Here is a 14,173-nt window from a genome sequence, read left to right as displayed (position 1 = left end):
CTCCACATTCCTCTGATTCTGCTTGGCAATACCAATTCTTAAAGTCCTGCTTGCTGTATATTTTCTATATATTGTAGAACAAGTAATCATATTTTGATAATCTCAGAACATTTTGACATGTTTGAAGATAGTGGAAAACAATAGTAAATAGGCTTCTTTCACCCTACACAAGAGGTTTGAGTGGCTGTTGGTTATATATCCCCATTCCCTTGATAAGATTACAGTTGATTTGGACCTTGACACCACCAGATGTGATACTCCGTGAGCAGCATGTCAGGACATAGTTGCAGTATAATCCATATAGTAACTATTCAGAAGTAGTCCACTAACAATGCTAGACATCAGGTGACTGGTGACAGACATCTTTGGTCACCGTAGATTGTTGTCTTTAAAAAACAGTAAATTTCAAGTAGTTCAGCATGTTTTTTGTTAGCTGCTAAAGTTATTGTACATACCACTCAGTTACAATTTCCCATTGTTGTGACAGGTGTGATTTCTTTGCTGTAGTGGTAGTTGAAGCCCTGAAGTTAACACCAATGCTATATTAGTGTCACCTCATTGCAATTTAGATTCTGACGTAGACTTCATTTCTGCACAGGAAATTGCAAATGAACTCACTTTTTTGCCAGGATTCTTCCCAGTTGGTGGCATAGTTGCCGGATTATTTTATTAACCAATCTCCATATCCTACTAAATTGTTATGCTGATCAAGATCCCCAAGCCTAGCAATCAGAGTTAGTAAAGAGTTCTCTATTTCCTGTTCTGTCTGATTGGTAGCAGAATTTAAAATTGGGAATAATCATAATAATATTGATTCCAATAAGAGGTTAAGTTACATTACATATGGAGTGATGCAATTAATAATGCAAGTCCCTTACTCCATAACTTCCTTTTTCCATTGCACCATTCAATGGTGTTCACATGGTAGGTGTAAGTTCCACAGATACTCTGGGCCATAAATGCAGCTGTGCAGTACCCATTTTTGTGGTAATTGAGAGAATTTGATGGAAAAATAAAGATGTGTTAATAACACAACTCAATTGCAGAATCACAGAATTGTTAGAGTGTAGAAAGACAGCTTTTGGCATCATCTTTACTGTTGGTCCAAAAGAGCATCTTGACTTTGTGTCATTTCCCTGCCTTTATCCCACACCCCTGCATACTGTTTCTATTTAAGTAATGCCTTCTTTAATGCCTCGATTGAACATGCCTCCACCACAATGCACTCCAGACCTGAATCATTTGCTGTGTCATCACTTTTGCTTCTTTTGCAAAGTCTGTACCCTCCCACTCTTGATTTATTAACCTATTAACCTGGTATTAATGTACAAATCATCTGGAAACATTTGATGAGACAGAATGACAAATCTCTACATGTTGCTGTTGATTTACACCGCTGCAATTTATCTTTGCAAAAACAGCTCTTGATTTTCATGACCAACCTCACTTTCATGACATTGCTGCAACCACATATTAATTTCACATTAATTGCTCATTAGATCCACAAGTAATTAATAATGTGGTAATTATTACTACTTACCAATCAACCTCCCTTGCCTAGAAAGTGAAATTAGAAGTGTAGTTTTATCCTTTCTGGTTGTGAAATATTGTTATAATAGGGGCCTTATTTTACCATTTTGATTCTAAGTGCTGAATCTGGATGCAATTCAGATTCGACTTGGAAACCTGTTCACAAGTGGCCCCTTACACACTTAGTCTGAAAAAATAATTGCAAGTCTTCACCACGCAGTGGGCGGGGCTTATCATGCCTGAAATGCTGCTGCCCTGATTGGAGCCTTCAAATGCGCAAGCACAGTGAAAAAAAATTTGAAAAACGCGCCCTTGTCACATCACTCCTAGGCCCCAAAAAGCGGATAAAGAGGCCCAAGAGTGATTGTCCCCACAGATATTGCCCCACCTCCTCAACATAACTGTCCCCATTATCCATGCATCCTTCGCTACCCAGATCGAAACCCCTTGCCTCACATTGCCAACCACCCCCCCCACCGATCGCCTGTAGAGTGGCAGTGGACCCCTTGATCCCCGCCCCCCGCAGATCACCCGCAGACTGGGAGTGGATCCCTCTACTCCTGTCCCTTTGCTCCCACTTCCCCCCACTAGATAATGACCTGGCCCTCCCTCTTCCCTGTCCCCTCCAGCCCTGACCAGGGAACAATCTGGCCCTCCTGCTCCCCTTCCTCCCAATCAGAGAATGATCTGATCCACCTCCCTCCCCCCACCACCGATCTGAGTCAGAGAGCCATTGGAAGCTCTGAACATATCTCTTCAGAAGCTGGAGCGCCTGTAACAGATCTTTGCCGAGCATGTCTTTTTCATGCTGAATCTGGACAGGCAAATGTGATGGTAAAGGTGGAAGTGTAGGTAAGATTGGGCGTCCAGTCCATTATGCCAATTTAAATGCGTGCAACCATTTTCGGGCCTTGGTAAAGTGGGAATCTCTGTGGATGCAGGTGCGGATTGCACTATTCACCTCACACCCGACTTTACCATGTTTTCACGTCCGAAAATGGGTGCAACACAATGATAAAATCGCCCCCTGAAAACTGCTTTTTTTCAGTGGGATTTTCGAACTGAATCTCCCAAATCTGTGCACCACACCATGTCCTACTGTGAATCACATTGAAAATCAGGGGGTGAGGCCTATTCCTGCTAGTAAGGCCGGGAGCCCAGTGCTGAGCAGGCCACTGGGCATGCACCAATCTGTCAGCGCTGAGATGGGTGCATGCGCATTGGCCCCACACCGCCAGCCTCCCAATCGCTGGCCAGCCCTGCGACACCCGCATCGTTGGCCCTCAGAATCCACCATGGCCCTGTCATTGGCCACCTGAACATGTCTGGGCCAGCCTGTATGTGATTTGACATTTCATTCAGCCACTCAAATTCACTCACTTCCTCAGTCAGTCCAATTTCTTTCTAAATCTTTAAATCTCACTGGTTATCCTATTGTTCACTAGATGCCCTGTTTCTCTCACCATATTGTCACCAGCTCGCACTTCCACCAGCTCTATATTTGAGTTGAGGAGTCCAGGAGCATGTCAGACTAATGGGACATGCTGTGAGAGATGCTCTGCTCTAGCAAGTTCTAAGTCAATGAAAATTGAATAAAAACCAAATGTGGAATTTGGGATCATGGGGTAAATTTCAACTTACTGCTCAGGAAATTAATGAAGCCATTGCCATGTAAAATGGCATTTGACTGCAAGTGAGAAAATGAGGAATACAAAACTGAAAATACTTTTTCAAATCCCTTGCTGATTTATCTTTGTTGCCCTTTGATGAGATCTGACCTGTCCATCTCATAATGAATGTCTTGTTGGCATTTCAATCTCTGCAATTCTCAGATTACAATGTATATTTTTATTGACCAGAGAAAATAAATGTACATTAATACTGTAAGTATCCTTAAACTCAGGCTATGCGTTATATGTTGAAAGTACTTGCATTACTTTTATTGGGTCTTGCATTATGCAGTACACCTTCAAAGGAATCCCATTAATGATTTTTAGTTTTTTCTTTCTGGAATTTTGTTTGCTTTGCCAGTTTTAATAACCTTCACAATATTAAATATGGATCCATTTATCTTTAATAGGTATACTTGGAGCAGTGGCTATGGACTTCTTTAATAGCGAAATCACAATGGAAATTGTGAGCCACATGGAAGAGGAGGAACGAACGGGTAAAAAGGAGCATGTTGTTTTTCTGGTAACTCAGAAGCCAGCATATACACAAAAACGACGCAGCAGATTGTCTGCAAAGCCACAGTATCTGTCTGATACATGCAAACAAAGTGAAAAGCAGCTAAATAAATTGGTATGTTGCAACATTTAAATATTCTTACTATTACAGTAATAGCCAGTATTGATGAGTCCTGCAAGATTCCACTGTGAATCCTCCACTTCCATATATATATATGATTTCTCTTGGCAATGTTGTTCACACGGTGTCAGCTTCCGTGTGCACCCAGTTCTACATTTCCACTATCTCTCTTGAGCCTCTTTGCGGTGTCTGTGCTGTTATGCTGCATGTCCAATATCCTGTCTTGTATAAGACACAATTTTCTCCAATTGAAGAGATCAAAGCCATCAGCTTCAGTCCTATCACGACTCTGTATATGTACAACTAACTCCAACCTCCTCTTCATCCAATGTCTCAGGTGTCTTAACCTGGTGTTGTGAGACTTCTTACTGTGCCTACTCTAGTCCAACACTGGCATCTCCACATCATGTCTCAGGTTGGACCAGACCATTTACGAAATCAGCATTCTATTTGATCTTGAATGAATTTTCAACCCCATAATTCTCCTAATACAAAAACTTGACTTTCTTGCTTCTCAGTAATATGGTCTGTCTATGCATCCACTTCTGTTGCTAACACCTTCAATAATCCTGAAATTCAACCAATGCACTGCATTCCCAGTCAGTTCCCCATCCTCATCGTTCCTCCTGTCTGAAACTTTCAGCTCATCTAATATCTAACCTGTTACTAAATCCTGTCACTAATTCCCCATTTTTGCTAATTTACATGGGCTCTTAATTCCTCAGTGTCTCAGTTTAAAATTGTCATCTGTATGTTTACATCTCCCCGACCTCATCTCATCCCACGTCTGCAATCTCCCCAGCTTATCTTTGAATTTACTGTTTCTGTAACTCTGGTAACTCTTACATCTGCACCTCCTCGCACTTCATCTCCAGCTTAACACTACCAATGACAGCCACACTTTCAGCTATCTAGGCACAAAGCTCATTCCCTTTTCTTTCATTAAAATCTATCTGTTTGACTAATGTTTTAGTCACCATTCTAAACATATCCTTCTCTGATTCAACATTCATTTTTCCTTATGCTTCTATAAACCACATTTAGGTTGTATTTTTTAACATTCATGTGGCCTTAAAGTGATACCATTGAACTTTATAAGTATAGGATTGGTAAACATGCATAAGTATATAAAAACTAAATGAAATCATTTATAATGTACATAATGTAAAATTGTGTGTTTCAGGATTTGGAAAGAGCAATGAACAGGATTAGAAACAGAGCAACTGGATCTCCTGTCAGGAAAAACCATTGGGAAACAGTTCGTGGGATTGTCAAATTGGGAAAAGGTAATCATTTCCAAAATTGGTACAGAGTATTTAAACTAACAAAAGGGCTCAAAGCCTTTACTTTTGTGGCACCTTGATTATCCATGTGTCAAGAACTTTGTTGCAAATATGAATCCATGAGATGCAGTAACTCTTATTTAGTTGGGAAAGAAACAGCTTTCAGTACCATACACACACAGAACTCTGTATGGTGATTCTGTAAAGTGCCAGAACAATTCAGATAATTTTATAATCCTGTAATTGTAAATTCAAATGTCTGCACATCATCAGTCATGAACATAAAGGTATGGAATTGCACGTTATATTTTGTTTTTCTTCATAGGCAAACTATTAAGAGGTTTTGAACCAGTCTACCCTGAGAGACTGTGGGTTGATATAAAAACATTTTGTAATTCTTTTCCTTTCCACATTGTCTTCAATGAAGAGGTGGGTCTTTAGACTATTTGTTCTTTTAAAAAGTGTTATTGATATATGGGGGCCTGTGTAAATATGATTAAACTCTATTTTTCACTCAGTTCTTGCCTTTCTCTCCTGAAAACATTGTGTGGAATTTTCCCAAAAACTGACTTGGGGCAGGACTTAGATCAGAAATTCCCACTCAAGTTCAATGAACCTTTAATGGTCCACTAAATATTCTATCTTATTGGAGACGATTCCCACGGTGGGGGGAGATGGGAAATTTTCAGCCCAAGTGAAAAACCTGGAGTGATACATGCCATTCTATCTGATGGGAACAGGACTGCAATCTTCCCATAATTTTTTTGGGAGAGTGGTGAGTTGCATGCCGGTTCTGGGAGGCACAAGGCCTGAATACACCATTGAGTCCAGCTGAACAGTGATCAGGTGCCATTTTGAAAAGGCAGCCCGATCTCACAGTGCACTGAGAGACCCCCTCCCTCCCTCATGAACATCAGGACCGCCCCCCCACCCTCATTGCTGGCATGTTTCCCACCAACCTGCCACATATGGATCGCTGGCATTGGGATCCTTCCATTGGGTCTCCTTTCATGGCCTCAGTCATGCCTCCCCCTTCATGCCCCACTCAGGCCCCACCCCTTGGTACTGGCTCTGCCACACCGACAGTGGCAACCTGGAAGTGTCCAACCAGCACTGCCAGTGTGCCAGGAGGACACTGCCAGATGGGCACTGCCCAGCCTGTCCCAGACTCCCAGGGGCCCCAATGGCCTCTGAGCCCCATAATGTGGCCATCATGTGTGATCTCCACAAGTGGAGTCCAGTAGTGATTCTTGTTAGGTGCATGCCATGCCTGAGGGTCAGAAGATCCCTGGAGTTGTGAGAACCTGGCGTTGAAGGTGCTAAGTGTATTTAACTGCTATATTAAATATTCTATTCAGCCTTTCACCCTTTCTGGGCTCAATCCAGTTTGTGCCAGCAGAAAGGGATTGAGACAATTATAAACCATTTGGCATTGGTGCAAAACCTATTTCTAGACCCAAATGCAATTTTCTAGGATTGGCACAGATTGCATGGTGAGGCCAGAAAATTGCCCCCATTGACTTTTAGCTGGATAGGTTCCATGTGTTTTGAGCACCAGAATGTACCTTCTTTGAGTGTCCATTTTTCATGTCCTGATAGCAAATGTTGGCAGCCTATTTGACTATCACAAGAGAATTCAAACCTTTGCTCACGTGTGAATCATGGGGCAGCAATCAACAATAAATATCTGACTGATTTTCTTTTGGTCTAACCCAAGATTTTTGAGGATGTTTTAGGGATTAACCGCGGAGCTTCCGATATACAAATGATTTGGTCCAGGCTGTAGGGAGTACAGTTTCAAAGTTGTGAATGATTTAAAACGTGACAAATAGTAAATACCGAGAAGGGCAGGAACGAAGTTCAGATGCACTGGTATAGACTGGTGAAATTGCTAGACATATGGCAAATGCAGTTTATGGTGGGAAAGCATGAAGTGATGGACATTGGGAAGAAAAACATGTCTGGATTTTTGTAGACCGATGGAGACCTCAAAATGGTAGGCAGGATCCAGATCACTCTCATTTCCAACACATATTTTCATCAGGAGGGGAATTGGGGTATGGATGGGAAAGCCAGACTCAGCAGAGCAATTTAAACTCAACACTGATTTCAAATAGCTTCCATGCTCATTGAATCAAGGGACTTAACCAACAATAAGGAAATTATGAAACTTTATAGAAGTCATGACTTGTTATTAAGCTTTATTGGCCTGTCAAGCTGTAAAGTCATATAAATGGCCAGTCCTTTATAAGTAGAAAGAATTGCTGCCTGTGTCTAGGAGATTTTAAAAAGCACTTCCAGAAATGTAAAGTTTATTTATTAGTGTCACAAGTAGGTTCACATTAACAATAATGAAGTTACTGTGAAAATCCCCAAGTCGCCACACTCTGGCACCTGTTTGGGTACATTGAGGGAGAATTTAGCATGGTCAATGCACCTAACCAGCACATCTTTTGGACTGTGGGAGGAAACCCACGCAGACAAAGGAAGAACGCGTAGACTCTGCACAGACAGTGACAAAAGCCAGGAATCCCAACCCAGGTCCCTAGTGCTGCGAGGCAGCAGTGCTAACCATTGTGCCCCCATGCCACCCACAACCCAAGCAGGAATGGGGAAAACATGCAAACTCCATTCAGACCCCAAAAAATTTACACTATTATGTCATCCAACAATAACAGGTGCAAATTTAATATCTGAGCCATGCCCCTTGTGTAAATTCCCTTTTAGGTTTCCTCATTGGCCCTACTTCTCCTATTTTTCCTTTTCCCACTATTTTATTATTTACACATCCTGTGGGATGCCGGTCTTTTCGCATAATCCCTCTTTGCTTCTATAATGTATTTTTTTCACCTCCCCTCTAACAGCCTGTATTCCACTTGATTCTCAATTGATAAGAAATTTTATGGAAAACTTTGCAATGTAAACAGCGACAATAAAGAGAAAAACACGGAAATCGTGCTAAACTTTTTACAAATCACAGACTGGAATGTTGTGTATAATTCTGGGCATCGCACTTTAGTCCTCGGAAAGGATGCAGAGGGGGTTTAGCTGGATAATACTGGGCATAAGGTACTTCAACAATGGAGAGATTGGAGAAGATAGGACTGTTCTTTGAGTAAGGAATGTTCAGAGGAATGCTAATAAACTATTCAAAATTATGAATGGAGTTGATGCAACAAGCAGAAAAAACTGCTCTCTTGACAAGCGGGTCAGTAACAAGAGGTGGTAGATTTTACGAGACAAAATGAGGAGACTTTTTTTCACAGGGAGGATGTTAAAATCTAGGCTGCACTATCTGAAAGTTTCCCCAGAAACCTTCACAAAAATGTGTTTTTAAAGAAGACTAATTTGCACAATTGTAGGGAAAAGGCTGAGGTGTGGGCCTAAATTGATCCACGCTTTCTAAGAGACAGTACATGCACAAATGGTGAACTGGCCTCCTTCTATGTTGTATGCTTGGTTGATTCTATGGGCAGAAATTTCCAGTCTTGCCCAGTGCCAAGATCATCAGGTCCCACTGAAAGTCAGTGGATGTTTGACTGGCCTGCCACATTTCCCTTGACAAGTCTTGCCACTGCAGGACTGGAAATTCTGCTTGATGATTCTTAGTCTATATTGCTCTATTACTTACGGAACAATCCAGGGAGTCATAGAATCCCTGCAGTACAGAAGAGGTCATTCAACTCATCGAGTCTGCACTGGCTCTCTGATGGAGTATCTTACCCAGACCCTCTCCCCTGCCCTATCCCTGTAACTCCACACATTTACCATGGCTAATCCATATAACTTACACATCTCGGGACACTAATCGACAATTTAGCATTGCCACTTCCCCTAACCTGCACATCTTTGGACCATTGGAGTCCTTCGGAGAATATTGAGATTTTTAATGCAGCTAGTCTTTTGTCAGATCAATATATCGTCATATTATTAAGGAGAAGATAGTTGAACACGTTAAAAATTTCTAGCTGATCAAAGAGAGTGAGGATGGATTTGTAAAAAGTGTAGATCGTGTCTGTCAAACCTGATTAAATTATTTGAAGACGTGGCTAAAGTAGTGAACAGGGGAATGGCAATGCATATTGTTTACATGAACTTCCAGAAGGCATTTAATAAAACATCTCATAACAGATTGTTGGTTAAAGTTGAAACCATAGAATTGAAGGCACTTTATTGACCTGGTTAGGAAACTGATGGGGCAATTAAATTGAATCAGAAATTGACAGAGAGTGGAATAAGGGGGATGTGACTTGTGGTGTGTTGGAGCCTCAACTATGCACTGTATTTGTTAACAACATAGATGATGAAATAGAAAAATCAGAGATGCAGATTTACAGATAACACAAAGGTAACATAAGAACATAAGAAATAGGAGCAGGAGTAGGCCAACTAGCCCTTCGAGCCTGCCCCGCCATTCAATAAGATCATGGCTGATCTGTCGTGGCTCAGTTCCACATTCCCGCCCCCTCCCCATAACCCTTAATCCCCACTCTCATCAAAAACCCATCAACCCGCGTCTTAAAAATATTTAGCGAGGCAGCCTCCAACACTTCAACGGGCAGAGAATTCCAGAGATTCACCACCCTTTGAGTGAAGAAGTTCCTCCTCAACTCTGTTCTAAACCGCCCCCCCTTTATCTTGAGGCTATGCCCTCTAGTCCTACTTTCCTTTCTGAGCGGGAAGAGTCTCTCCACCTCTATCCTATCCATCCCATTCATCATCTTATACGTCTCAATGAGATCTCCCCTCATTCTTCTAAACTCTAACGAGTACAAGCCTAATCTATTCAGCCTCTCCTCATAGCTCAACCCCCTCAACTCCGGCATCAGCCTAGTAAACCTCCTCTGCACTCCCTCCAAGGCCAAAATATCCTTGCGTAAGTACGGCGCCCAAAACTGCAAGCTAATGGAACCATAAAACCATGGATATATTAATGGATGAATTGAATGGGAAAAACTGTGGCGAATAGATTTCAATGTCAACAAATGTGAGGACATTCATTATGGGCATAAAGAAAAAAGAACAGCATACAAAAGTGAAAACAAGAAAAGAAGGCCCAAAGACAATTAGGGGTGGGGTTCGAGTATACATATAATTAAAATGCTATGAACAAGTAGAGAAAAGAATCAAAATGGCTAATGGAACACTGGTTTTTAAATATAGAGGATGAGAACACAATGGAAAAGTATATTTTGTAATACTATTGGAATTGTTCCCCTGATTTTTATTGAGCCTATAGAGCCAATACAAGGCACAAGCTTGATTGGAAGAAATCTTACTGCTTTGGCTGTATCTTATTTGAGGCTCCGCAAATCCTGAAAGCAAATCCTGAAATGTTGCATCACTTCCTGTGATGATGTACACAGTATCTGATTAGCATATTAAACAGGTACAATTAATCCATTACACTAAATAGATCAACTGTACAAAGCCCTTGTTAGACCACACCTGACATTCTGCGTATCACACCTTAAGAAGAATGGCCCACAACTTGTGATTTCCAGGAGTTGTTCTCCAGTGGTATCCCAGAAGATGCATTGGAGGACCCACCAGAAGTCCCCATACAATGACCGCATAGTATTTGCCGGAGAAGTTTAAATTTACAATGGGCTCTGAAACTATGTGATACCCTGATTTAAATCAAAGACCTCAGATGATTCCAAGTCTCAGCAGAATAGTTACCAAGGAAAGGTTAGAAGGATTAAAATCACTTCTAACTCCTGGATACTTACCCCACTGACCCTGCCAAAAACATTATTTCGTGTTTATAAATGAATTTGTCATTGATGTTTTATTGTGAGCCGAAAATCAATGTTTTGCTAATTTTAATCTTTTGTTTTTGTGACTCCAATCAGTTTCTATTTTAGGCAAATTTCTTAAAAAGGCTCATCAGGGAAAAATAAAAATTGTTGACCCCCTCATATAGATCAATTGTAAATTTGAATCTGAGATTAATAGATTTTTGTTATTTACAGATTTTAATGAACAAAAGGGAAAGGGTGAAGATATGAAAGTTGATTACAGATCAACCATAATATTTTAGAATGGTGGCTCAGGGGTGCTAAGTGACTTATTCCTGTCCCTAAATTTTTATAATTCAATCTTAACACAAAAAAATCAGTATTAGGAACTTTCTGATCTTATAAACTGAAATGTATTTACTTCAGCTGCTTCATCAGTGTTGTAAGATGCACAACTGGTTTTGCATGCTCTCCAAATCGGATACTTTTTATCGTTTTGAATTACGAAGTTGTATTTGCATAAATTGAAAAAGCAGATACAGTACCACAAAACCACGCTTATCCTGTAATTAGGTCAATTAGTTTAGTTATTCCTAATTCATTTCATCAAAGTATTATATAGCATTAAGTCCTTAAATTGTGACTAGAAATTTTAATGGTGCATTTATACCTCAACAACAATTCTGGGCAAAATAGTCTAATTTTGTAATGTTGTAAGCACCATTTAAATCTGGAGCCATGGCTTAGACTGACACAAGAATGAATTGGAAATCACTGCATACAAATGCTAAACATGTACAGTAAGGCCCTATTAGAAATTAATGGTATATTTGGTTTTGAAAGCTGATTAAATGCTTTCCAAAAGGTAACACTGATCAACTCTATATAACTAAACATAAGAAGATGTTTTGTCTTTTAATATTGTGCACTGCAAGTTGATGATTTAATTTATTTATTGAGAAAATGTTGATCATTGAAATGTTTTATGCTAACCACTTGCTCTTGGCCTTTTAAGCTTAGGGTAAAACAAGCAGGGATAAATATACAGAAGGTAGTCCCAGGTCTTCAGACAATGGACATCCGACTTGATGAATACTTCACCATTGTTCACCCGGAAGTAACATTCATAATATCAAGTGTGCGGAAATTCATTAATAGTCAATTTGTGTTAAGAACAAAACAGGAAATGATGCCAGAATCATGGAAACATCGTCCAATGCTGGAACTAAGAGGTGTGAAAGAAAATGAAGCAACTTTTAAAATATATGTTTATCTACAGTGAAAGATAGCTTGGAATGTAAAAAAAATCAAAAAAGATCTAGATTGGCAAATCATTTCTTGTAACAATATTATCTCTTCCATTGTCCATTTAATGGGATATCTCTTGTACAAATCCATTCTTACATATTCAAACACAGTCAATGCTCCTCCATGATGCAATGGAGTCCCAATCAATTACTAAACTTTCTTATTTTGCCTTTTTAAAAGTTGTGAATAATTAGCTCTAGGTTTATTGTTCGATATTTTTATTTTGTTTAATCCCTGCTAATGACTTCTTCAGGATAATAGCTTCAAGGAGGCACAAAGACCCAAAAATCAGAAGAAATTGAATTTACATTCAAAGAGTTAGCTATAAATACACAGACAATTGAGTATCAGTTTTGTGCATGTACAAATTTGGTGGTCCTGCACAATGACTTCCATATCCTTTCCGGCCAGTGCCATAATATGACTCAGTGAAGACATTGCAAGAACTAACCACACATACATGTTTTAAAGGCTCACTGATTTCAAATCAAAATGTACAAGATTGTATTTTGTATTTTCTGAATCTAAATAGGGAGACCATGTCAGTAAGACCAAAGTTTTCCATTTTGGACTCTGCTCCAAATTCCTCCCTGAACCATGACCTCAGACTGACTCATATTGCCCATGAACCTAGCTTAAAATCTCACATCCCATTGATTATCAAGATCACTTCTGACCTCCTGTACAACATTGTCTGTCTCCACCCTCACCTCAACCTTCCACCATTGAAAGTTGAAACCCATATAACATTATGACTCAATTATTGTCACACACTCCTTGTTGGCTCTCCATCCAACACCTTCCAACTTACCCTTTCTTGCACCAAGTCTCAGCTATCCATCATCCCTCTTGCTGGCTATGTGACCTTCTGGTCTAATGTTCTAAATTAAAAATCTTTGTCCATTAATTCTCCCATGATCTTCCTGAGAGCATTTGGCACTAAGGGAATACACCCTATGGCGACTCATTGGCTTTTACATGGAATATTGGATTGTTTGTTTGATAAAGCTAGTTTGGAATAGTTATATTGGTCTTTATTTCAGCATTGTGACCAAGAGGATGGTATGCTTATTAGTGACAGCAGGACGGTAAGCTGGGTGATTGTAATAGAATACATATTGGAGTTGTTTATTTGGATGAAACATCCATGGACACCAGGCCAGAAATGGTATGTGTTGGTTGCCTCTTTCCTTCCTTGCTTCCTTCCTTATTCCTTCCCTTCCTTTTCTTCCTCCTTCTGTCCTTGAACCACTTGGTGTATCCCTGGTGGCAAAAGCTGTTCCCTCATGAGAGTAGAATTTTGCAGGTATAGGAGACCATGACCAATTGGGACAACTCTCTCGTGAGTACAATAGGACACCTCCAGAGCAGTCCAAGCAGTGAAGCACCCCAGAATAATCTGTTCTATGATGTTTTGTGTGGCAGTGTGGCTGCCATGTATATATCCTGGCCATGTGTGCTTGGGAGCAAGTTCACTGACCAGAAGCCTTGAAGTTGCAACCAATCCAGATGCAGCATCATTGCATGTTGAATTACCAACTTTAAGCATCTCTGGAAATCAATTAGCACTTTGACAAACTCACATAGTTCTAATAGAAATGAATTAGTAATTTACCTGAGAATGATTGGTAATTCCTATAAATAGCACTTATATGCAGTGCGGTGGTACAATGCCTCAGCACAGAGACAGGAATCCTGAATTCAATTCCAGCCTTGGGTGACTCTTTGTGTGGAGTTTGCACATTCTCATCATGTCTGTGTGGGTTTCCTCTGGGTGTTCCAGTTTTCTCCCAAAGCCCAAGGCTGTGCAGGTTAAGTGATTCAGCCATGCTAAATTGTCCCTTAGTGTCAAAAGTTGTGTAGGTAATGTAGATTAGCCATGGTAAATGCACAGGGGTGGGTATAGGTGAGATGCTCTTTCAGACAGTTGGTACAGATGGGCTGAGTGGCCTCCTCTGCACTGTAGGGATCCTATGGTTCTGTGGTTCTTCCTGCTACTGAAAC

General features: G+C 40.4%; 1 protein-coding gene across 1 annotated transcript in view; it reads left to right on the top strand.

The window, feature by feature from the left end:
- The window catches only part of LOC145341447 (guanylate cyclase soluble subunit beta-2-like), a 55,970-nt gene that overhangs the window by 19,972 nt on the left and 21,825 nt on the right, over positions 1-14,173 (top strand). The window contains exons 6-9 of the mRNA XM_080186401.1: positions 3,611-3,831; positions 5,021-5,123; positions 5,446-5,549; positions 11,877-12,093. Coding sequence (XP_080042527.1) covers positions 3,611-3,831; positions 5,021-5,123; positions 5,446-5,549; positions 11,877-12,093 — 645 coding nt within the window. The remainder of the gene's footprint in view (positions 1-3,610; positions 3,832-5,020; positions 5,124-5,445; positions 5,550-11,876; positions 12,094-14,173) is intronic.

This window comes from Carcharhinus amblyrhynchos, chromosome 3, assembly GCF_965287045.1.
Source record: "Carcharhinus amblyrhynchos chromosome 3, sCarAmb.v2.hapA, whole genome shotgun sequence".
In the NCBI taxonomy this organism is placed as follows: Eukaryota; Metazoa; Chordata; class Chondrichthyes; order Carcharhiniformes; family Carcharhinidae; genus Carcharhinus; species Carcharhinus amblyrhynchos.
Note: the sequence above shows the minus strand (reverse complement) of the source record. Positions and strands in the feature narration are given on the sequence as shown.